Raw genomic sequence first — 24211 nt, 5'->3', positions numbered from 1 at the left:
TCCGCTCAGGAGTCATTTCAGTAGCTCATATTCCCAACAGTAAATTTACTGATTCTTGTGATGAATAGGACATTTTGAGCCCCTTTTTGTACTTGTGCAGGAGGTTGTTGTGTCAGTTTTACATTGTAAATCATACAAATTGGTTGTGATTTTTTTTTTTTTTTTTTAATAATTGTCATAAATAAAAATGTGAAAACCCATACTTTGAAGACCATAATTTGATTTTCAGTTGTAGATGTCAATGGTTAATTTGTTTTAATAAAAGAAAAATGCTATATAAAAATGTACAAACATACTTTGAAGACCATAATTAAGGTAATTAAAAAACAATAAGACGTAATATGAAAAATTGTTGTTTATTACGATAGAGACAGATCATTCAGCATTTGCAGCAGATCAGAAAACGACCACAGTGGCGTATTTGTAATGATTAGACACAGCTTTGACTGTTGAATAAATACATCACTGTCCTTCGTGTCAAATATACATTTTGAATTAATAATTGTTCCTAGATTAACAAAACCTGCAGCTCTCGGTGACTGAAATCCTATTGTAAACATAATCCTCTGATCATTCGGACTTGTTGTTTCCAGCCGTTTCGGCGCATGACATACGTCATGACCACACGTTAGCGATTAGCTATGGCAGATCCTGAGTGACTTTGGGCAGATCCAATAGTTTTGAACTTTAATAGTGAATCCGCCTACAAGGAAGTAAACGTTTCTCAAAGGAGGCCAGACTCTATGTACAAATGAAATGTACTAGAGTCTGGTTGAACCAGGCTATTATCTTCCAATATTCTGTATCAATATTTTTGATTTCATGTTTTCATTGAGTATCTTGTTTTCAAAAGATCTGCTACACTTCTTGAGATAACTGTTAACTTTACATTAGGTCAGGTCTGGACATTTTTGCTAGTTGAATGAACCTGTTGTCCAGATTAAGCATCTCTGGATGAAATTCATTCTCTGGAATAGAGAGGGCATCCAGTTCGGCATTTTCCATAGCTTGTCCTTCATCTGCGTAGCAGTGCGGCTCATAAACAACAAACTTCTCATCACGGGTTTGGAGGGCAAGTAGTTTCTAAAGAGAAGAAGCGGGGAAGGAAAGCGCAATGAAAATGGTTGACCATCCTGTCAAACATTTGGACATGTTTCTTATGCTCTAAAGTTTCTAAATGCTTCTAAATTATTAATGAAAAAGAATGAGTAGATTTATCCAATCCTCTGATTTGTAGTGTATGTTTAAAGAAGCATAAAATCACCTTGTTGATCACAACAACAAGGTTGTTGCTCAGGGAAGCCACATTGCCGTAAAAAGCCCTTGATTTGATACTCGATCGCTGCTTAAAAAAAACACAGATTATGATGTAAGAAAGGCTGAGCTGATTTTTGCATATGGTATTAATTATTACTGTCACTTAATTCTTACATTGAAATTTTCCCTGTATGAACTTCTTGTGGAACTCTAGAAAACAGACATAGCAGAAACAGTCCATCACAAAACCAATGACATGACCAAAACTTTGGAAACTTGTGGTTGTAATACTCACTCTATGTATTGAACGTCTGAACATCTGGTCGGTGAAGACTGGCTGGGTAGCCACCTGTTTTTTATGTATCACCTGGATATTTTGAAGCTGATGTAAAAGATCATTAAAAAAAAGTTACATCTCCTGTATAATAGCAAACAGCATGTAAAATTTAACTTTAAAGGAGTAGAAATAAAATTGAACTGCATTTAATTGTATTTTGGATTGAATATTTCAGTTTGAACTACTCATGAACAAATAATTGTCAGGGGCTGGTTGAAGCAGGCAAGGAAGCAGGATCGACATGCAGCAATTTTATTAAACAAATGTAGAGAATCAAGGCGAATCAAACACAACTTAATCAAATTAATCTCTCATGGGATTAATTCACATGGCTTCAACACTCCAAGTTCAGGAGCCCACATTCCAGAGTCACAGAACGGCGCCGAGGGTTTGCTTTAGGGGATAATAAAACCCCCTCAGGAGACTTTTTATTGCCCTGCAGGCCCGAGAGATGGGCACTAATTTTGATTTGAATTTGATTTTAAAGAACAAGAAATTGCAAAATTGAGATTCTACCTTTCTAAACAGATCATTTCTAATGATTTCTAGATTTATTTTTGTAATAATTCTGATTGCATAATTTTCATAATTTCTACATTTCTCTTTGAGATCTAATCACTTTATGTGAATGAGTCTTTGAAATTGGAGAACTCTGAAAGTAGAAATTTGAAAGTTATTATCCCTTTTGCAAAAATAGTGTTAGACTCAGATTTGCTCATTATTGTCATTGCGTTTTATACTTTCTTCTTGTTGGTTATAAACTTAACCACTATATTGGAATAATTCATTTGCGTGACGCTTCAATAGGAGACATTACCATCTCCATACGAGTTTCAAATAAACCAGAGACAACCGTCTTTTACAAAGTTTATTTGGGTGTTTAGTTGTTCATCAACTATCAATTCTATACTCGTAGTAGATCTAAAGGTAGCGGGATCCAACCTCCTTGCTTCATTTCCTCCTCATCACGTCTTTCCTGTTCTGTCCTGCTTTATTCCATCTAATTTTGCACATCGGGAACAAACCTGGAAGAACCATCAACCAACTCTAAAAAGAGACAAAGATAATCTTTCCCAACAAATAGATTATTAGGTATTTGATTTTTAATCAAACCCTCTTGTGTTCTTCTCACTCTCCCTGCATTTGTAAACGCAATTTAAACTTTGACATCTTATCCAAGATTAATTAACAGAGACAAGTGTTGAGCAAACTCCGCCTTCAAAGCATCCCTGCTGTAAGCCCTGCTGTAAGCGGTCCAACCGAAGGTGTGTGTGTCAATCCTGTCAAACTCAGAAAAGAGGTATCAGCATTATTGTTGTATTATTTTTCATCGCAAACATAATCAAAAATATTGTTTACCTTTCTGGAAACAGATTGTCATTGATAGAAACATTTATGAGAAATTAATACTTTCCCTAGTTAATAATTTCCTTTTTGTTTCGTTTCTCTCTCATTTGAAATTGGTTGTTAACTTTTCTCTCTTCTTCTCTTACTCAGTTGAGCGAAGTCCTCACCTCACGAGTTGAAACCAGCTTTCCAGTGATAGAAAATATTCACAAAAAAATATTTTCTCCCATTGAAACAAAAAGCTTTTTCCATTTGAGATTTGTTTTAACCTCTTTCTTTTTCTTTCCTTTACCCAGTTGAGTGACGAGATCTTCACATCCCTAGCCTCACTGTGTACACTTAGACCAACATTTAGTCATCACGACACTTCACTATTGGTGCACACTTACTGAAACTACACTCAGCCGTGCAACCACATATAGGCTTATACCACACAGATCTGTGTCAGTCTCTTCACCAAGCGTGCCAACATGTCATGGACGACAAACCCCACTGCCCAACGGGAAGATGTGGACGCCTGGCTCAGAGGCATTACAGACTGCCTCACACCAAAGACAATTGAACTGTTATTATTTTTAATAATAATCATAATTCTGAGAAGATTCCTGACACATGATTCAAGCCAAAACCAAAACCATGTGGAACTAACCAAAATAACCTGTTCCCTAAGCAATGCCTTCACAGCCCAGCTAAAGCTAAGCTACAAGCACGTCACCAACCTTCAGGAGGAGCTGACGCGTGCCCAAAGCCGCATAGACAAGCTGGAAGTGAAAGTCCAGGACGACCTCAAGACCACCGAGTTCCTGAGAGAGCTGATGCACACTCAACACTGCAAAGACCAGCTCAAAGCGTCCGACGAAGCGGAGCATGAAACAAAGACCCAAGTTGACAAGCTCCAAGAAGCCCTTGCAGTCACTGAACGTAACAAACAAGAGTTAAAGACTGTCCAGAAGCACCTGGAAAACCAACTCCAGTCTGCTGAACATCAGCTAGAGAAAGCCAAAGCTGACATTGAAAGTAAGAACTCTAAACTCACTGCTCTGGAAGACCACCTGCAAAGGTGCAGTCCTGAAATTGACCATCTGACCCACAGCGAGACGACGCCAACGACGAGCTCTACGCGGTCAGAAATGAACTCCAACATGTCTTTACACAGAAACCAGAGCCAAGAAGGGAGAGACCTCCTCCAGCATCATCCCTGCTGAGCAGAACAGAGTCCTCCATCCAAGAACTGTCATCCTACGGAAGAAGTGAATGGCCACACCCCAAAACGTCACCGGCCTTCACCACAGAACTCTTCCCTGTCGGCCACAGCATCCAAGCCTACCTCCAAGATATCGACTTCCTCCTAGAGGTGAGACCCCATATGACTGACAAAGACATTTTATACCTCCTCAGATCCACATCCAGTCAAGAGGTACGAAGCGTCCTAGACCGACAACCTGCTCATGTCAAGTCAAACTACCAGCTGCTACGTGAGATCCTGATTAAAGAATTTACAAGTCCAGAGTCAGAACACGGTGTGTTAGTCGCCTTGGAAACCAAACAAGGTCGTCAAGAGACTCCCCAAGCCTATTATCACCGTTTCCGACAAGCCTACTTCGGTGCACATAGCAAACCTGAATCTGAAGAGGATCTGAACTTCAAAACCCTCTTCCTGAGAAACCTGCACCCAGGACTGAGTCGTCATCTCAGCATCATGGCCTGCCCAGTCACCATGACGCTTCAACAGCTACGTGACCTGACACACAAGGCCTACATCAAACAAAAGATGACTTCAAAGAAAGGTTTGAAAACATCCACAGTGTCAAACTCCAGCAGCCAAGACACAAGCCTTGCACTGGAAGACACCAGTGGCATAACAACTCCACAGTCCTTCATCAGGAGCACAGAGAATGCTACTCCCATGCCGATGACAGCTACCACTCCAACTACGTGGAAAAGTCACGGGACCAGCCACGCTTCTCAGAAGGAAACAACTGGAATCAACGAGTGCATCCAAAAGCATTCTATGTGGGTAAGCGACAACGAAACCCACCTCCACACCACACTGAGTGTGCTCAAGAACACGACAGTCTCCCCTCAGAAGACAAGGAGCAACTACTGAGTCGACTGCAACTGTTCTTCAAAGACAAGCTGAACACAGAAGACCAGTGATCACCTTGCACACCTTCCTGAGACATCCACCTGTTCTACAACAACACAGAACAAAGTGGCCTCTCACAGTCAACCACTGACAAACACCCAGAGGTACCAGAAAACACCATCCTGGTTACCCATCACACCACAAACTCCAAATTCAAGAACCATCTATGTGCTGCCGCAACACCAGTAAGCACAGAAGTCAGACTGTCTGTCACAACCAGAAGGCATCACAAGTGGAATGTAACAAGGAGACCACGTTTTGCACTACAGCTTCACGCATCCGTGCCAAACCACCTCCCAATGTCTGCCAGAGAACTTCCTGCCTTACTGGACTGACCCCCAGCAGATCACAGAAGATCCCTTTCCAAGGCAAAGATGTGACAAGCTCATCAAAGCTAAGCCATCAAGCAAAGGGGGGAGCAAAACAGACTGAGACAGATCGACTAGACCAATTCAGCTCAGTCAAGCCATCCGACTCGCCTTACTTTCATTTCTTTCCTTTTTCGTAAAAGTCTCGTTTCAAAGTTAAGTTTGCAACGCGCTTCGAATTGGAAAAGACTCTCATTCGCTTGCTAATCACACGTGACCAGCGGCGGAACTTCCATCCCTGCACTTCAAAGACAACCCGCCACGAGGACCCGGGGAACCGCCCTTCGACGCGACGCAGACAAAGGAAATTCCCTCAGCCACTACAAAGCGCAAGTACTCCAGGCTCTAACTGAACTGGTGCTTTAATGTTAATTGAATAACCTCTCTAAGAAATGAAGGTTCAAATTAATGCTTGGTGGTCCTTTCAGGTGATGTCTTACGTGCATATAGAAAGTTAAAACTTTCTCTCACTCTTTCCAACTCACTCTTTCCTTTTCGCGACTGTATGAATGTGTGTGTGTGCGTGATTAGGTTTAGACCTTAGTTTTGTGTTTAGAAGAGCTAATAAAGTCTTCCATATATTTGAAAAGATAAATCTTCTTGTGTCGTGTTTGCACATTTAATGTCTTGTACTGTTCGATCTAAAGTTACCTTGCTAAGACATAGTGTTTCACTATAGATTTGGTTATAATTACGGCCCGTTCAAATGAATTCTAAGCGAGACATTTGCTCGGTTCAGTGATTCGGTTCCATAGATTCATTGAAAATCAATGAATCATTTCCCTTTGAGCTAAATTGGCCTTCGGCCCCCTTAAATACATTTTATGTATATTATTAAATGTTGCATTTGCTACACAAACTAGAATAATCTTATCCACAAGTTTCCTACAGTGTTGGGCAAGTTACTTTTAAAAAGTAATTAGTTACAGTTACTAGCTTCTTCTTCCAAAAAGTAACTAAATTAGTAACTCAGTTACAAATTTTAAAAAGTAATTAGTTACCCACTTAACTGTCACCGTCCCACAGGTGGGACGTTTGCCACTATATTTTTAAAACAATAATATCTTAGTAAATACCTTAAATAATATTGACAAACTATATATCATTTGAAAGCTTACAATCTCTAGTTTCCATATTTGGTGACTGATTTTCAAAATATATTACAGAGGAGCCATAATTTATCAATATAAAACAAGAATATTTTCATACTCATAAGGCGTGTTCAGACCTTTATTTTAAAATAGCAGTAAACATGAAAAATCATGAAAAAATGGTAGATACCTCAGTTTGTTTTCATGCCAAAAGTTCAAACGATAGAATCCATTCAATTATTTTGGAAAAAAAAGGTCTGAAAAGTTTGAAATATCAAGAAAAAAATAATAAATTCACCATTTGTGACGCGGCAGCTAGCTACGACTTACATGCGTGTTCTTTGTATGTGTTTCTTAGAGGTTCAATTCATATCAAAATCTGCCAAACTTTCCATGCTAGTTCTGAATAGGATCTCTACTTCAGAAATTGTATGAAAATTGTGAAAATAATGGTTCATATCACTCAAAACACGAATGGAAATGCAGGCGCCCTTATATGGGCAGTAATGGAGTCTGATTGTGCCCTAGTGAAAAAGTTTGGTACTGCGCTCAAACAAAATCTCACTGAAAGCTCATTTTTTGATATATCAACCTAAAATTTGAAACACAACTTGTTCAGATTTTTGGCTTTGATCTTTCTGCCATTTTAGAGTAGCCCAGGTTTTGAAAATATATATTTTATTAAAAATATGAATAATTAATATTTTTACATTGTACATTTCCATAAACTTAAACTTCTATAACTTTTTTTCTGTTTCACTTTCTTAATTTTTTTCACTTCTACAAAAATCTGCCAAATGTCTTCTTTAAAACAAGACCAATCATATGTCTATATTCCAAAGCATTCTTGAATTACAACCATTTAAGTTCGAAATGTGCATTTTCATGTCTATTCAAAAAAGGGGGGGTGACAGTTAACAGGTTAAGAAATTAACTATTGCGTTACTTTCAAGTAAAATTAAATTTTAAATGCTCAAATGTGACCCCACCTCTACCCCTATTTAACAGAACTTAAAACACATGTGCATGTTTAATTATTTATGAAAAATCTTAATTTTATAATGAAATGGACACTTAATACAATACATTAACAGAAACATGAAACATTGTACACACATCTAAAAAAAATGTTACTGTGGGACAAAGAGAGACTAGCCTCCAATCAAATGCCATGTATGTAGATATTATGATTATATTGTGGATCAATGCAAACAACACAATAGATGTTTTGGAACTTTTGATATTTATTGCCCCTCAACAGGCCACAACTGGGCAAAATTAAATTAAGTTTGTTAAGCTGTTGAGTTATATGTTCTCATTAACTATATTCTTTTATGTTTCTTACTGTTTTTTTGTTTTTACTTTATGCTATTGACTGTTACTAAAAATGTGCAAGAGTTCATTGTGCGCATGTGTGAACAAATGGGGACTTTTATTTTGACTTGTGTTCCTTCCTTGAATGTCGTACTGCTGCTCCCTCGCTCACTGATGTTATCCCAGTGCATTGAGATGAAAACTAACAAATAAATAACACTGAGAAATTGTATCTGGATTGTTCTTTAGAGGATGGATGAACGCAACATTTTGTGTATGGACATGACGGACGGAAATGAAAACTTAACGTAAACAATATACCATTTAGAGAAGGCTACTTTTGGATTATTCGGGCTCGTCGGCATACCTGTCTCTCGTTGACTGACTGGCTTGTGTTATTCCTTGTGTGTCCTGTCCGACTATGCGTTATGATGGGTCTTTCGCAATTCATGAGCATTTAGCCGATAGTGATGATGGGTCGTTCACAGAGGAGTGTAAGTGATGATGGAACGACTCGTACACGAATGAGCTTACTCTTTTATTTGAACGTCGGGAGCTGGCTCGCATATCTGAAGAGCCGACTCTATTTTTAAAAATTTAGCCAGTGAAGAGACGACTCAACGCCTGCGATATGTTATGGCGCCGTTTTATACATAAACAATATTTATAATTAATATTTATTTATATAAACAATATGAATGTAAGCCAGAGGAGAACTGGCCTCCGACTGAGCCTGGGTTCTCCCAAGGTTTTTTCTCCATCCAATCTGATGGAGTTTTGGTTCCTTGCCACTGTCGCCTTGCTTTTGGCTTGCTTTTGGACTGCTTAGTTGGGGTTATTTAATATTTAACAATATTATTGATCTGTGTTGTACTACTTTCATGTTATCACTGTGAAGCTGCTTTGATACAATCTGTATTGTGAAAAGCGCTATATAAATAAATGTGACTTGACTTGACTTGACTCTAAGTCAAACATGAAGAGTTTTATTGTTACTCACGGTTTGTGATGTGACCGTCTGGCTTGAATTTACATTTGTAGACACGTTGGAATAATCTGTTTGCGGAATGCCTATGATGGAAGGAACCTTTATGAAGACATCCTGATGATTTAACTTAAAACAAGACAACAATGAATGAGTGTTAGATAAATATGAATTACACTTTTCAATACTTTACACTTTACAATAAGGTTTGCATAAAGTTAATTTGGTAACATTTTATTTTACAGTGCTTTTTACAAATCACGTTACTGTAATCATTTTCTTCAAATAACAAGAACTATGCATAATTTCACTCTTTTAAAAAAAAATGGCACATCAAGTATACACCATACAGTACTTTTCAAAAGTTTGAGGTTAATTTTAAAGAAACGTCTCGGTTACTTATGTAACCCTTGTTCCCTGAGTAGGGAACTGAGACGTTACGTCGGATGACAGAGAATGGGGGTTTCGCCTAGAAAGCCAATCCTCTTCGAGTATTAAAAAATGAGCCAATGGCAATAAAATGCCATGGGTCTGCGGAATTTGCATAGCGTAACTCCGCCTCACCTCGTGAGAATAAAAGGAGGAAGCAAACGCAACCGCAGTTTGTCTTTGCTGAGGAGCCGAGACTGAACTCAGGCGTCTACCCAGCGGTACAGTGGAAGTGGCAGGGAGACGTAACGTCTCCGTTCCCTACTCAGGGAACGAGGGTTACATACGTAACCGAGACGTTCCCTTTCGTAGTCACTCTGAGTTACGTCGGATGATGGAGGTCACCCGTGTAATCACGCCACCTTCACAGCTGCCCTGTGAAAGTATGATCCCCTGTCGTGAAAACTAGCACGGACGAGGAGTCCTACTTTACACAGGAATACCAAGGTACACTGGGGAGCATATCCCAGAGGAAATATGCCGCAGTACGCCTACCCGTAGGGAGGACATACAGTGCTGCCGCTCCCACCACGCGCATCACGCGCTGTGCGTAAGGCATCAAGTGCTGAGGGGGCACCAAAAATATCCAAATGAAAAATCAATCTTCAAACTTCTTGTTATAATCAGATTCAGCGCATTCTTCATCTTCAATCCGTAGCGGCGCCGAGCAGAGGGCATGTCAGAAACAGCTGACAGGCTGTGTGTGTGTGTTCAGAGCCTCATTGGTCTGTCACCGCTCGTCAATGTCAGAATATTTGAGATGGCCAATCAAATCAAAGTAGGCGGGCTTTATGTTCACAGACGCTGAGCGCGAATTTTAACAGTGCAACTCGACACTTCAGTGTACGGTCAAGTGCGAGATAAGATGTAAGTATATATTTGACAGTTTTTTTGGTCATAAATGTTAAACGAATGACAAAAAATAATTAGGCAAACTAATATAGTTTTGTCTAATTTCGCCATGTTGAACTGAAAATAGGCCTATGTAACATGTTGTGACGATCAGCAGCCGTGGTGCCCTCGAGAGCCACTAGAGGGCACCCTCTCCCCATGTTTGTTTCCCCTGGACTCTTTGTGTTTCATTATGTTCAGCTGTGTTTCATCATTGGTTATTGAGTTCCTTATTTAAGCCTGAGTTTTCCCTGTGTCCCTTGCGAAGTCTTGTTACCCTGTAAGCGTACAATTCCGAGCGTTATTCCCTGTTCTGTGTCTCCGTGTTTCCCTGGACTCTTGACCCTTGCCTGTTTCCTGGACTGCTCTCGAACCTGTGCTGCCTGCCTCGACCATTGCCTGTTTAGACCACGAGTTTCTGGATTGCCCCTTTGTTTAAGTGTTTGCCAGTTTTCATGTCTGCTTGTGTTAATAAAGTGCTGCACATGGATCCGACCGTCTCTGTCCGTACGTTACAGAAGACTTCGCCAAACGAGGATCCAGCAGACTTTCAGCATCTATCCGCCGTGGTCAAGACCCGAGCTTCAATGCTAGCCTCTCATAGTTCTCAGCTGGCGAGACTAACTTCTCTCCTCGAGGAACTAGCAAGCTCCGTGCAGTCATGGTCTCCGCAGAGCACAAGCACTAATCAAGCCCAAGCTCCCGCTGCACCTGTTCCACCGCAACCCTGTGTGAGTACCGCATGCAGTAATTCCAGTACGCCGTTTCCCGAAAAGTTTAATGGCTCACCTGGAGCGTGTGAAGGATTTCTTCAGCAGTGCAGTTTATATATGAAACATCAGCCCCAGTTATACGCCTCGGATACCGACCGCGTTTCTTTCATCTGCTCACTGTTGACTGGAAAGGCTCTGGAGTGGGCAGGCACGTTTTGGGAACCAGGTCGGATGTCGTTTCCTCCTTTCAACGTGTTTACCGCCCTGTTCAGAAAGGCTTTTGAACTCCCCGCAGAAAAGGAGGGTCTCGAGGAACTGCTCTTTTCCCTGCGCCGGGGAGGTTCGTATGCGGCGGATTTCTCTCACTCCGCACGCCGCATAAGCCTCAGCTCGCTAAACTGTTTGATCCTCCCTTAAGGACCGTCAGAGGCGCTTCTAAGCATATCGTTCCTGCCAAAACCACTCATCATGTCGGACCCCTCGAGCCCGTATCCCGCACTGGCCCTGTTAAAAGTGCTGTTTCTAAGACAGCGGAGGTGTCGCGGGTCGAACCGGAGTTTGAGCGCGTGCCAGCCGACTCGAGTGAGTCAAGTGCCGAGCTGAGTGAATCAAGTGAGTCAAATACCGAGCTGAGTGAATCGAGTGCCGAGTCAAGTGAGTCAAGTGCTGAGCCGAGTGAATCAAGTGTGTCCAGTGTTGAATTCAGTCTGTCCAGTGAGTCTTCAGTTCAAGTAATTGAATCTCCTCTTCAAGTGAGCGCTGAATCTCCTCTTCAAGTGAGCGCTGAATCTCCTCTTCAAGTGAGCGCTGAATCTCCTCTTCTAGTGAGCGCTGAATCTCCTCTTCTAGTGAGCGCTGAATCTCCTCTTCTAGTGAGCGCTGAATCTCCTCTTCTAGTGAGCGCTGAATCTCCTCTTCTAGTGAGCGCTGAATCTCCTCTGCAAGTGAGCGCTGAATCTCCTCTTCAAGTGAGCGCTGAATCTCCTCTTCAAGTGAGCACTGAATCTCCTCTTCAAGTGAGCGCTGAATCTCCTCTTCAAGTGAGCGCTGAATCTCCTCTTCAAGTGAGCGCTGCATCTCCTCTTCAAGTGAGCGCTGCATCTCCTCTTCAAGTGAGCGCTGCATCTCCTCTTCAAGTGAGCGCTGCATCTCCAGTTCAAGTGAGTGAGTTGTCCAGCCCAGCGAGTGTGTCTAGCCCTGTGACGCGCCGCCGCAGGAGGAGAAGGAGGACTCGTTTGGTTCGCCAGGCCCCGGTGAGCGTGCCCAGACTCCTCGCTCTGCCGGCCCCGCCTCTGCGCCTCGCCCTGCCGGCCCCGCCTCTGCGCCTCGCCCTGCCGGCCCCGCCTCTGCGCCTCGCCCTGCCGGCCCCGCCTCTGCGCCTCGCCCTGCCGGCCCCGCCTCTGCGCCTCGCTCTGCCGGCCCCGCCTCTGCGCCTCGCTCTGCCTGCACCCTTCAAGCTCCGGGAGGCCTTTCCTGTACCAGTTCACCACCCAGAGGCTCCTCCCGTGAATTTCCCCAAGTATTTTTTGGGGGGGGCAGTAGGTACTCTGTGGGGGCCATGGAGGTGATCCTGACATGGACCTCTGAGTCCGTGAGGGCCATGGAGGCGAGGCTGTCATGGACCTCGCCTGTGTCTGCTCCGCCCTGGCCGCCATCACGTCCTGCTCCTTCCTGGTCACCCACGCTCCACGGCCCCAGGCCTCTCCATGTGCCTGGCCTCCTGCCTCTCCATGGGCCTGGCCCTCCATCCCAGCCCCCGTCGACCTCCCCCCGGAGCTCTTAGGAGCGTCTGGAAGCCGCTCCTTAGAGGGGGGGTTATGTGACGATCAGCAGCCGTGGTGCCCTCGAGAGCCACTAGAGGGCACCCTCTCCCCATGTTTGTTTCCCCTGGACTCTTTGTGTTTCATTATGTTCAGCTGTGTTTCATCATTGGTTATTGAGTTCCTTATTTAAGCCTGAGTTTTCCCTGTGTCCCTTGCGAAGTCTTGTTACCCTGTAAGCGTACAATTCCGAGCGTTATTCCCTGTTCTGTGTCTCCGTGTTTCCCTGGACTCTTGACCCTTGCCTGTTTCCTGGACTGCTCTCGAACCTGTGCTGCCTGCCTCGACCATTGCCTGTTTAGACCACGAGTTTCTGGATTGCCCCTTTGTTTAAGTGTTTGCCAGTTTTCATGTCTGCTTGTGTTAATAAAGTGCTGCACATGGATCCGACCGTCTCTGTCCGTACGTTACACATGTAGCCTAGTGTAATAGTTTAGGCCACTGTCATTGTGACGGACAAGCAACATGAACAAAGCCTTTTTCATCATGTTAGGCACAGGATTAATAATGAATGTGTGTGTACATATTGAGAATAAAATACAAATTGTTGCCTTTAGTAAATTAAAAAAGCCAACTTTAGGAAGGGAAGAGACCGGACAAGATAAAAACAAGGAGAAAAAGAGTGTGATGCTGATGAGGAGAGAAAAATAATCAGCTGCCCACTGACATGGTGTTAAAGCTGTTGTTATCGATTATTTATTTATTTATTTTTTTTTTTGCCTTCACAACATCTTAAAATGCACATCTGTAGTTCAGGGAAATCCAAAATTTTCTCGGGGAAACCCCGAACCCTCAACCAACCTGCCTCAAATTCGGGACAATAGTGATTATAAAACCATGAAACCAATCAGGTAATGAAACTAGTTAATAGTAAGCATTAGACCCTAAACTAAAGTGTAACTTTTTGATTTTTGATTTTTTTTTTTATAAATCGTTCCCCCTAAATGAAAATCTTAAATGAAAATGTTTTTTTTTTATGCTTAGGGCACCAAAATTATGCTTAGAGCACCAAAATGGCTAGCAGCGGCACTAAGGACATAGGAATACACATACGGCCCAGGGGGCTTCGTATGGAGGAACACTAGAGTCACCAACCCGAAGGGTGGCTAGAGTCTTAACTCCAGGGGTGGCAAAGTGGCTTGCCGAGGGAAGACACATGCTCAGAGAGGCTTACAGTGGAAATACACATGTGGGGGTTACTAGCAGGAACAATGCACACGGAGACACCTCGCCGACGCCCAGGCAACAGACACTGGCGTCAGCATCAACAGTGCTGAAGGAACTCAGGGCTTCAATAGAAGGCTCAGCTGAGAAAAAATCGCACTTATCCAGTCATGGAGTGGAATGGCGAGCAAGCGAAGACACCTGAGCGGGTCCAGTACTGGCCGGGTGAGCAAGTACAAGAGAGGACACAGGCTCCACTCGGAGATTATAGAATCTAGCGAATGTGTTGGGTGTCGCCCAGCCTGCAGCTCTGCAGATGTCTCCTAGCGAGGCGTCATGCGCTAGAGCCCAAGAGGAAGCCACACACCGGGTGGAATGGGCTGTCGCACCAAGGGGGCACGGTCGACCTAGCTGCTGGTAAGCCAAAGCAATGGTGTCCACTATCCAGTGAGACAACCTCTGCTTTGAAAGAGCCCTTCCTTTCTGGCTCCCACCATAACAAACAAAGAGCTAGTCTGAGGTCCTGAAACACTGCGTCCTGTCTACGTAAGCACGGAGGGGTGTATTGGACAGAGCAGTGCCAAGGCTGGGTCTGCCTCCTCCAGGGGCAGTGCTAGCAGGTTCACCACCTGGTCCCGGAAGGGAGTGGTAGGAACCTTGGACACATATCCAGGCTGGTGTCTCAGGATCACGTGAGAGTAGGCCGGCCCGAATTCCAGGCACGCTTCGTCAACGGAGAATGCGTGCAGGTCCCCTACCCTCTTGATGGAGGCCAGTGCAACCAGGAGCGCTGTCTTAAGAGACAGGAACTTAATCTCGACTGATTGCAGAGGCTCAAAAGAAGGCCTCTGCAGGGCGCTTAAAACCATCTTAAAAGAGACAGGAACTTAATCTCGACTGATTGCAGAGGCTCAAAAGGAGGCCTCTGCAGGGCGCTTAAAACCATTGAGAGGTCCCAAGAGGGTACAATCAATCTCCTTGCTCCTCTCAGTAACCTGATGTTTAGGTCGTGCTTCCCCAGGGACTTACCTTCAACTGCTTCGTGATATGCGGCAATGGCAGCCACATACACCTTCAGGGTGGAGGGAGACAGCCTTCGCTCCAACCCCTTCTTGCAGGAAGGAAAGCACGACACTGATCGAGCACTGATCGGGGGTCTTCTCGGCGAGAAGAACACCAGTTGACAAAGAGGTTCCACTTCAACGCATAGACGTGTCTCGTGGGCGACGCTCTAGCGGAAGTGATAGTAGCCGCCACTGCAGGTGGCAGGGTACTCAAACCTGCCTCGACCTGTCCAGGAGCCACGCATGTAGCCTCCAGAGATCGGGGCGAGGGTGCCACAGGAAGTCCTTCCTCAGAGGAATTGGCCAAGGAGGTGCTGTCACGAGGAGTATCAGTTCGGAGAACCAGGTCTTGGTGGGCCAGTATGGGGCGACCAAAACGACCTGCTCCTCGTCCTCCTTGATCTTGCACAGGGTACGTGCGAGAAGGCTCACTGGGGGAAACGCATATTTGCGTAGGCCCCGCGGCCAGCTGTGCGCCAGTGCGTCTGTGCCGAGCGTGCCCAGAGAGTAATACAGGGCGCAATGGAATGAGTTGTGGGAGGCAAACAGATCTATCTGTGCATCCCCGAACTGGTCCCATATTAGCTGGACCGACTGGGGATGGAGTCGCCATTCGCCAGAGACTGGACGGAGCTGAGACAGCTCGTCGGCTGCACAGTTCTGCTCTCCTGAAATGTGGATAGCACGAAGGGACCTCAGGTGCCTCTGACTCCATAAGAGGAGGTGGCGTGCGAGTTGCGACATACGACGAGAGCGTAGACCCCCCTGGTGGTTGATGTACGCTACTGTCGCGGTATTGTCTGAACAGACTAGTACATGTTGACCCATGAGCAACGCATGGAAGCGGTGCAGGGCAAGGCGTACTGCCAGCAACTCTAGGAAATTGACATGCATGAGGCGCTGAGGTCCGGTCCAGGAGCCCGCGGCTGCATGCCCATTGCACATGGCGCCCCAACCCGTGGCAGAGGTAAAAAGACAAAGGAGACAAAAATATGGCTGGAAACTCGCCCTAGGGGAACACCAGCCCATAGAAAGCTGAGGTTCCTCCACGGGGTGAAGGTCTGACGACAGGTCGGAGTCACTGGAACTCTGAGCGTACCGTGATGCCATGCCCACCTCGGGACCAGTGTTGTGCATGAATGCGTTCAATGAACGACCACTGAACTTGTTCATATTTTCACCGAACGCTGAACTGAACGAATCACTTTTCATACAATGAATGTGAACGAGAGCGGCGCTCACTCCGTCAGGAATGAACGAGCAGCACGAGCAGTTCACGCTCATTTGAAAAGTCAGGTTTTACCTCCAAACCGTGTTTTGAGTCGCCGAATCCAACCCCCGACGGTATTGTGGTGGAGACTTTGTCTATTATCACTGGGTATGTTAGACGAGGTCGAAGTATTCATAGTACGGATAGGGGGTAACGTGAAGGCAGGGTGGGGAGTCGCAATAGTGTGCATACTTGGCGCGCGAGGCAGATCTGGCCGTGCTCGAGCTGCTCGTATCATCACTTATGATCTGCGCTTTTCCATAGCGAGTGATCTTTTGAACTAAACAAGACTTATCTACTTGTGTTTGTGTGTCATATGAATAATAAATGCCCCATACATGGAATCAGAGTGCTTACTGTATGTAGTAAGTTAAGTTGTTCAGCTGCTAGCTGTTCATTTTCTTTAGACAAATATAACCAGGAAGATTGTTTTATTATAAATGAATGTAAATGGCATTTTCATCGTTTACTCACTGTTTACTTCCTTTTGAAGGTGTGAAAATGTGTTGGTTGAGTATTGCACATTGAGCAGGGTAAGCCCAAGCTAATTTTACATTATACACGACTACTTTGGTCTGGTTTACATAATTACTGCCGTTCAGAATATGATGAATTTTTGTCAGTAGACTGATCTTTTCCCCATGAACCTGAATATACCTTTTTAAAGTCCTGGGTAATTTGGTTCATGCTGGCTAAATAAAAGTTTCACTAAACATACAGTATAGCCTACCTTGAATGCACCTTATATTTTCCAATTTCTACATATCATGATTACACATTATTAAAGGGGTAAATATGAAGAGTTTGGTTCCAAAACGCTATAAATCCATTTTGATGAATTTGATTAAAACTGTGTTTTCTTTAGCAAGAAAATGGGAAGATGAAAACCACTATTTTCGGTTTCAAATTTTCACATAGCATTTGTAGGTTATAATAACAATAAAAAATGAAATCCAGGTTTTGATTTCCAAAGATTTATTATAAAAACAGATCGTTTTCCCCCCAAAATGCAATACATCCAATAATTTTTTTTTTCAAAATGCAATTAATCAAAATAAAATTTTATACACATTGAATTTCTTGTGCATACTATAAATCCATTGCTTAAATATAACAATATTCGGTAACATTTTAAGGGTTCATGTCATGAATTATCATGAATTCATGGATAAATAAATTATGTTCATATTAAATCATTAATGTTCATTAATTCATATTAATATCATCAGGAACTAACAACGTTTTTTTTAACAGTTCAACGTTTTTCATTCATGAATTCATGGATGAACAAAACCTTAATTAAAACATTAACTAAGACGAGCACATCATCATGAATTATGATTTATTAAGCATGAACGTTATGCATATCGCTGTTGTCAACCTTGGGACGTCGCCGCTGAACTTTTTTGACGGCGATCAGCTGTAAACTGGCTTGGTCCTGCTCGGTTTTCGTTGACTTTGAATAAAACAACTGAAAGTTTTCCAAAAGATCCTCTGGGGTCAGTGTGTCAGCGTGACAGAAGTTTGATGCTGTCGTGTGAGAACAAGCAACAGCTGGCATTTCCTCCTCCCGAGTCCATCTTCTTTCTCACGTAAATGATTCGATTTCGATGTCACGTTTACCCATGCAGGATGCCTTACCCTCCGCAGGTTCACCAATGCTGTCAAAATTATTCATTTTTTTGTTTGTTTGTTGATTGAAAGGACAAAATAGAGAAAACCTAGGAAGCCGGGTTAGTTAAAGCGCTGCCGTTACTGTTTACATTGCGTGGAATGGTGCGTTGTGATTGGTTTAGCGGATATGTGGCATTTTGCAGAAAAGGGAGACTGGCGTTTGTCGCGGTTTGGAAAGAAAGGGAGAAAACATTACATAATAACACGGCGGATATCCCATTTTACGTAAAATTAAACATTGTTTTGTATCTGGTCGGTATTGAAAAGTCAGATTTTTGCAGTAACTCATTTTTTTTTTAAATGGCGTTTATCGCGTTTTGGAACCAAACTCTTCATATATTCTCTATCTCAACATTATTTTTCTCCTGGCAATAATAATTGTCTCTTGTTTATTGGTACAATAATTTTGATTAGTTTTGGAGTGGCAGTGATTTGCAGCTGGTAATGGAAGGTAAAGAGGTTCCATTGAGTACGATAGTGGCCTATCTTAAAAAGAATTTAACAAATGAACATGAACTAGTATAGTATATATATATATAGTTCATTTTTATATATGTGAACTTAGTTCATTTTAAAAAAAAATTAACTATGAACGTGAACTAGTTCATTATCATCTGTGTGAACTGAACTTTGAGCTAGTTCTTTTTAAGTATGAACTGGCGCAACACTGCTCGGGACTCGATTGAGAAGCCACGGCTGAAGCGATCTCATATGAAGCAATCCGAGTGGCGTTGCTGCGGCTGCAGATGCCATATGCCCCAGGAGCCTCTGAAAAAGTTTCAGTGGGACCGTACTCTTGCCCTCGAAACTGTCGAAGACAAGTCAGCAGTGAGTGTGCGCGCTCGCTCGTAAGCTACGCGGACATGGCGACCGAGTCTATCTCCATACCGAGAAAAGAGATCCTCTGCACGGGGCAAAGTTTGCTCTTCTCCCAGTTGACCCGAAGGCCCAGACGGGCTAGGTGCCGGAGCACAAGGTCTCTGTGTTCGCAGACCTGATCTCGAGAGTGTAATAGGATTATCCAGTCGTCGAGATAATTCAGGACGCGAACCCCTTGTTCGCGAAGGGGAACAAGGGCCGCCTCGATAATCTTCGTAAAGACGGGAGGAGACAGAGCCAGCCCGAATGGGAGAACCGCGTACTGATGTGCCTGCCCCTCGAAAGCAAACCGAAGAAACGGTCTGTGTCGAGATAAGATGGAGACATGAAAGTAAGCGTCCTTCAGGTCTATTGCTGCAAACAAATCCTGGGGCCGAACACATTCGAAAATGCGTTTGGCCATGAGCATCTTGAACAGCCAGTGAAGGGTGTGGTTCAAAACGTGTGGGTCCAGAATCGGTCGTAACCCACCGGTTTTCTTGGGAACAATGAAGTAGGGGCTGTAAAACCCTGACCTCATCTCGGCTGGAGGGACAGCCTTCGCCAGCATTGCCACCGACCATCATAAAGGGGACTCCCCTGAAGCGAGGAGGAGACCATGCAAACTGAATTGCATAGCCGAGCCTGATAGTTCGGGCGACCCAATGGGACAGATTGGGGAGCTCTAACCAGGCCCCCAAAAACTGATCCAGTGGAATCATCCAAGCCACAGGCGTCCCCCCGGAGGGGCAGCGGGGCGGAGAGATCGGCACAGGCGAGGGTGGCATAGCGACCCTGCGCGCGTGCGTCAAGCTCCGCGCCCTGACAGAGGGAAGGACCAACGTTCCACGGGGGTCTGCTCTGCCAGGGGTCTGGCGATAGAGGGGGATGAGAGTGGTGTGGTCCCGACACGGCACGCACTGTCATCCGCGCCCTCAGAGGCAGAGGAGGATGAGAGTGGCGAGGCACGGGGGCGTCGCACACTGCCATCTGGCTCTGTGTGCTCAGTGATGGTGTCAATTCTTTCTTTAACCACATTAGGGTACTGCCCACCCTTAGCCTGGCGTTTAGCAGGGCGCGGTGGCTGAGGGGGCTGTGGCGCCAGGCGGAGGATTCCACTCTATCCCGATGCTCACGGCCGCCCGGGACAACATAGCCGTCATTTCGGGATACAACACGGGCAACGCTGGGACTTCCAAAGGAGGCAATGCAGCCGCATCATCACTTCCCAATGACTCTTGCTCACCTTGTGATGCAGCGATCGACATAGCGTCCTCCTCTGGAGCGGCGAATGAAACACGCGGGACCTCCGTAGAAAGCCCCGCCTGAATCACTGCGGCACTCGTGGGTTACAACACTGGAGAGGGGGGCGTGGTCTGAGGACGTGTCGTCGGATCACTCCACACCTTAACCCTCAGATCACCCTGTCCCCCAGCAGAACTACTAGCCCTGTTAGAGGAAGCAGAATGAGTCGTGGATGCGGGGACTCTCACTTTGAGATCATTGAGTCTAGATCTCGATGGTCATGTTCCCACAAAAGGAACATGAGTCATCCACGAGTGCTGCTTTTGCATGCTCAAAGCCCAGACACACAAAACAGCACTCGTGCCCATCAGAAGATGACAGATATCGACCGTAACCAGAAAAACACGGGCGAGACATCTTTAAAAAGACGCGCACCATGCAGCTCTTTCAGGAGAGCAAACTCTACAATGCTGAGGCGACCAGGGAGAAAACACAGAGTCTGGCTGACCGCAGCACAGACCGCAGGCAAAGTGAAGACTCGCTGGGTACCGCCGTCACACCAACACTGGAGAGTCGCTCGTCTCGAAGAGGTGAGTCACTTGTAAACTCAGATCTTGTGGCTTGTGGAGTGAAGAGATGCTCTTGGCTCAGAAGCGAAAACATACTGCGGTTGCGTTTGCTTCCTCCTTTTATACTCACGAGGTGAGGCGGAGTTACGCTATGCAAATTCTGCAGACCCATGGCATTTTCTTGCCATTGGCTCGTTTTTTAATACTCGAAGAGGATTGGCTTTCTAGGCGAAACCCCCATTCTCCGTCATCCGACGTAACTCGGAGTGACTACGAAAGGGAACTACTAATTTTATTCAGCAAGGACATATTAAATTGATGAAAAGTGACAAAGACCTTTACAATGTTATAACATATTTCTTACATTAAGGTTTTAACATTGATGTTTCTTGAGGATCAAATCGGCATATTAGAATGATTTCTGAAAGATTATGGGACACTAAAGACTAAGTAATGATGCTGAAAATTCAGCTTTGATCACAGGAATAAATTACATTGTAAATTACAGTATATAACAATATACAGAAATTACCATTAAATGAACAAATGCTGTAAAATAACTGTTCATTATTTCATGTTATTACATAATGTTGACATATATAACCTTGTTGTAAAGTGTTGCCTAAAACTGAATAAAATGCACCAATTCAAATATTACTGAAGGACCACTACTGTGGGTTGTGTAATGAAATTACCATGCAGTCTGTTCCTGGAGTTTCCATATTTGATTTGATGAGATGACCAATGGCATTGTCCATTTCAATCATTTTTTGATCTGCCTTGCAGGAGATCAGAAGGACCATTGAGCACATTGCTGAAAAAAGAGAGAATTTCTTTTTACTTTGGTCCAACCGTGGTTAGATTAACAGTGGAAGACTGCCAGAGATGGTTAGTCATAGTGGAAAGGTTGTGTTATCACATTCACAGCAATCAAACACACTCAGGAAAACCAGTGAGCATTCTTTAGATTAGGCCTAGAAATCACATAAAAACACAACACAAAGTTCTACCAATATTCACCTCAATACTGTTGGATATCCTCCTTACGAGAGACCCTGAATAACCAATGACTCCTTTAAGTCAGATAAATCCGTTCAGATAAATTATTTTAATAATTCATAAATTATTTTGATAATTATGTTGCCGAACAATCTCTGCACATTCGAGCAAGATCATTTTGTGAGAATGACAAAGCAGACCTTGGTAAACTGTAGCATATATGGATTCCAGTATGTCATTGATTAGAGTCATGTGCGACTGGATCAACATGAGATTCTCATAAGTGTACATTAGTGCACATACTTTTCCACTATGAGGTAACACTTTATTCGATAGTCCACTTTAGACATTCTACTATAAGTAACTTTTCAACTACATGTCAACTAACTGTCATTAACTGTCAACTACTAACACTTTATTTTGTTGGTCCCCCAACAGACATTCAACTGACTATAAGTAACTGGGCGACTACAAGTAAACTTATTCTCCTAACCCAAAGCCTAACCATAACCTAACAGTCTACTGACAGTCTACTATTATATACTAATACTCTAATGACAGTTAGTTGAAAAGTTACTTATAATTAGTACAACGTCTAAAGTGATTATCGAAATAAAGTGTAACCCACTATGATTCACCATCTTTGGCGGTCTGGAACAATAAAATAGAAGTGTATTTCTCAAACGTCAATAAAAACCAGCCTCTACAGGTTTCCACAGCATTTTCATTGTTGTTTTACCACACCTTTAATGGTTGGATTGACTTGTACAGAAGGATGGGTTTTTAATCCAAGAAAACTGTTTGCGAAATCCTTTCATTAACTATTAGAACTATTAATACCATCAAAACATTTTAAATCACTGCATTACCAATGAAGACCAGAACTGTAAGACCAACGATCCAGGCTGCAGAACGTCCCATTTGAGCCATCCGAGCCATCCTGACATGGCAGTTGGAAGCGATAGAGCAGTCACACACTGTGACAGACAGGTTTTGGATGGAGGACAATCCCTGCTGGTCTAATATTTTGATCTGGAGGAGGTGATGACCTGAATACACACTGTGTTCTTTTACAAGACTCACTGTTGTGCCTTCAAGAGAAAAAGATGTGTTAGTATTACTGCTAGAAGATACAAAATTACAACCTCAAAGAGGTGGTGGAAGAGCGCTGTCTTTCTAAAGGGGCTTTTACACTCGTTTGCTGCGGTCTGAGCGTGTTTGTTCACGGCATCCCCCGCAGCGTTGATCTGGTTTCACACTCAACTTGATTCTATAAAACCCTGATGCGTTTGCATGCAAACTTGCACGGCGCATGATATAAAACAGAACATGGGTCAATGTTGTGTTTTTTATCAATTCGCTACTATTTTGCGCAGTGGAGTGAACAATAGACGTTTACTGTGCGTGTCTCACATAAGGTGGCCTCCTGCTGCTTGCAAACCAGACTGATCTCATGAAGTAGCGTGTGTATGCCACGCCAATTCGTATTTCCATTTTTGGCGTGCTATCAGGACGCATAATCGCCTTTCAGCGTGTTTATGAACGCCGTTGACTTAACGTTATATAAATATATGACTTACCTCAACCCCGTCCCTAAACCTAACCGTCACTGGGGTTAATGGCATTTATGACTGTTCCCTCACCATCCTAGGTAAAAAAAAAGATATGACTTACCTCAACCACATCCCTAAACTTAACCGTCACTGGGGTTAATGGCATTTATGACTGGAGATTTGACTGCGTGTTCAGACACGCGGAATGACGCGGACGTTAATGGCGTAGACATACACGCATACACGCGGATACACGCGGATAGCTCAAAATGCGTAGAGATAACACGCCACCTGACTCGAAAGTGGCGTGTATGTTTACGCAAAAGTCATGATGTCATGTTGTGCAAACAGACTCTTTTGAGGAGACAGTGGATTTGAAAATCTGTTGCCCTGATTCCACACGCAATGCACTGAGTACACTGCAGGCTCACTCTCGCTCGTATCCAAGGTAAATCATCAACACTATCATCCCTTACAAATTTTACTGAATACATCACAATAAGCTAAAACGTATGCAGGTGAATTTGCTTCCTGAACATGTGCGCACCATATTGCTTTCCATGTAGTCCATGTTGCTTTCACATTCACGCGAACCACGGCACGGTTTGTGAGTAAAGGCGGGCATACACTGCGATTTTCGTCCGATTTTGAGCCGAATTCTGACTCGTGCGACTCATTTTCGTGTCGGACCAATTTTCAGCTTTGTCGTGCGCCGTTTGTCGTGCAGTGTTCGTGCAGTGTACAGGGAGAAACGAGAGGCGATTAACCTCTCACGATCGACAATCGGATGGTCGGATGAATTTCTGGCATGTCAGAAATTTTGGTCGCTCCTCGTGACTATATCGCACAGTTGAAGCAAAGCTACGAACCGATTGCCCTAAACTCAGTGTTTTTTCCCTCACTGCACCTGCGCGAAAACAGAAGTTTAACCATTTCATCTGCAGCAAAAATAAAATTAAAATAAAAACGAGCTACAAATTACTGTTGCTTACCTCCAGTTCGTGTTGCAAAATGGATAATATTACCCACCGTCTTCAAGCCACCTGATATGTAACACCTCTTTTATTATTTTGTCAAACAATGTTTTTGAAATAAACCTGTTTTTAATTTTCATTGA

General features: G+C 43.8%; 1 protein-coding gene across 5 annotated transcripts in view; it reads right to left on the bottom strand.

Annotated features, from left to right (window-relative positions):
- Positions 1-340: 340 nt before the first annotated feature.
- Positions 341-24211, bottom strand: part of LOC120491247 (cadherin-like protein 26) — a 43618-nt gene continuing 19747 nt past the window's right edge. For 2 of the 5 annotated variants that reach the window (XM_089124176.1, XM_089124180.1), the window contains 7 exons: positions 22411-22632; positions 21238-21356; positions 8861-8974; positions 1553-1639; positions 1432-1467; positions 1265-1345; positions 341-1083 (listed from right to left, as the gene is read on the bottom strand). In XM_089124176.1, the coding sequence (XP_088980302.1) occupies positions 886-1083; positions 1265-1345; positions 1432-1467; positions 1553-1639; positions 8861-8974; positions 21238-21356; positions 22411-22632 (857 nt within the window). In that variant the 3' untranslated portion in view covers positions 341-885. Of the gene's footprint in view, positions 1084-1264; positions 1346-1431; positions 1468-1552; positions 1640-8860; positions 8975-21237; positions 21357-22410; positions 22633-24211 lie in introns of those variants that run through there. The other 3 variants (XM_089124177.1, XM_089124178.1, XM_089124179.1) reach the window with 3 other exon arrangements.

This window comes from Pimephales promelas, chromosome 20, assembly GCF_988280905.1.
Source record: "Pimephales promelas chromosome 20, fPimPro1.hap1.1, whole genome shotgun sequence".
In the NCBI taxonomy this organism is placed as follows: Eukaryota; Metazoa; Chordata; class Actinopteri; order Cypriniformes; family Leuciscidae; genus Pimephales; species Pimephales promelas.
This window is presented reverse-complemented; position numbering and strand designations above follow the sequence as displayed.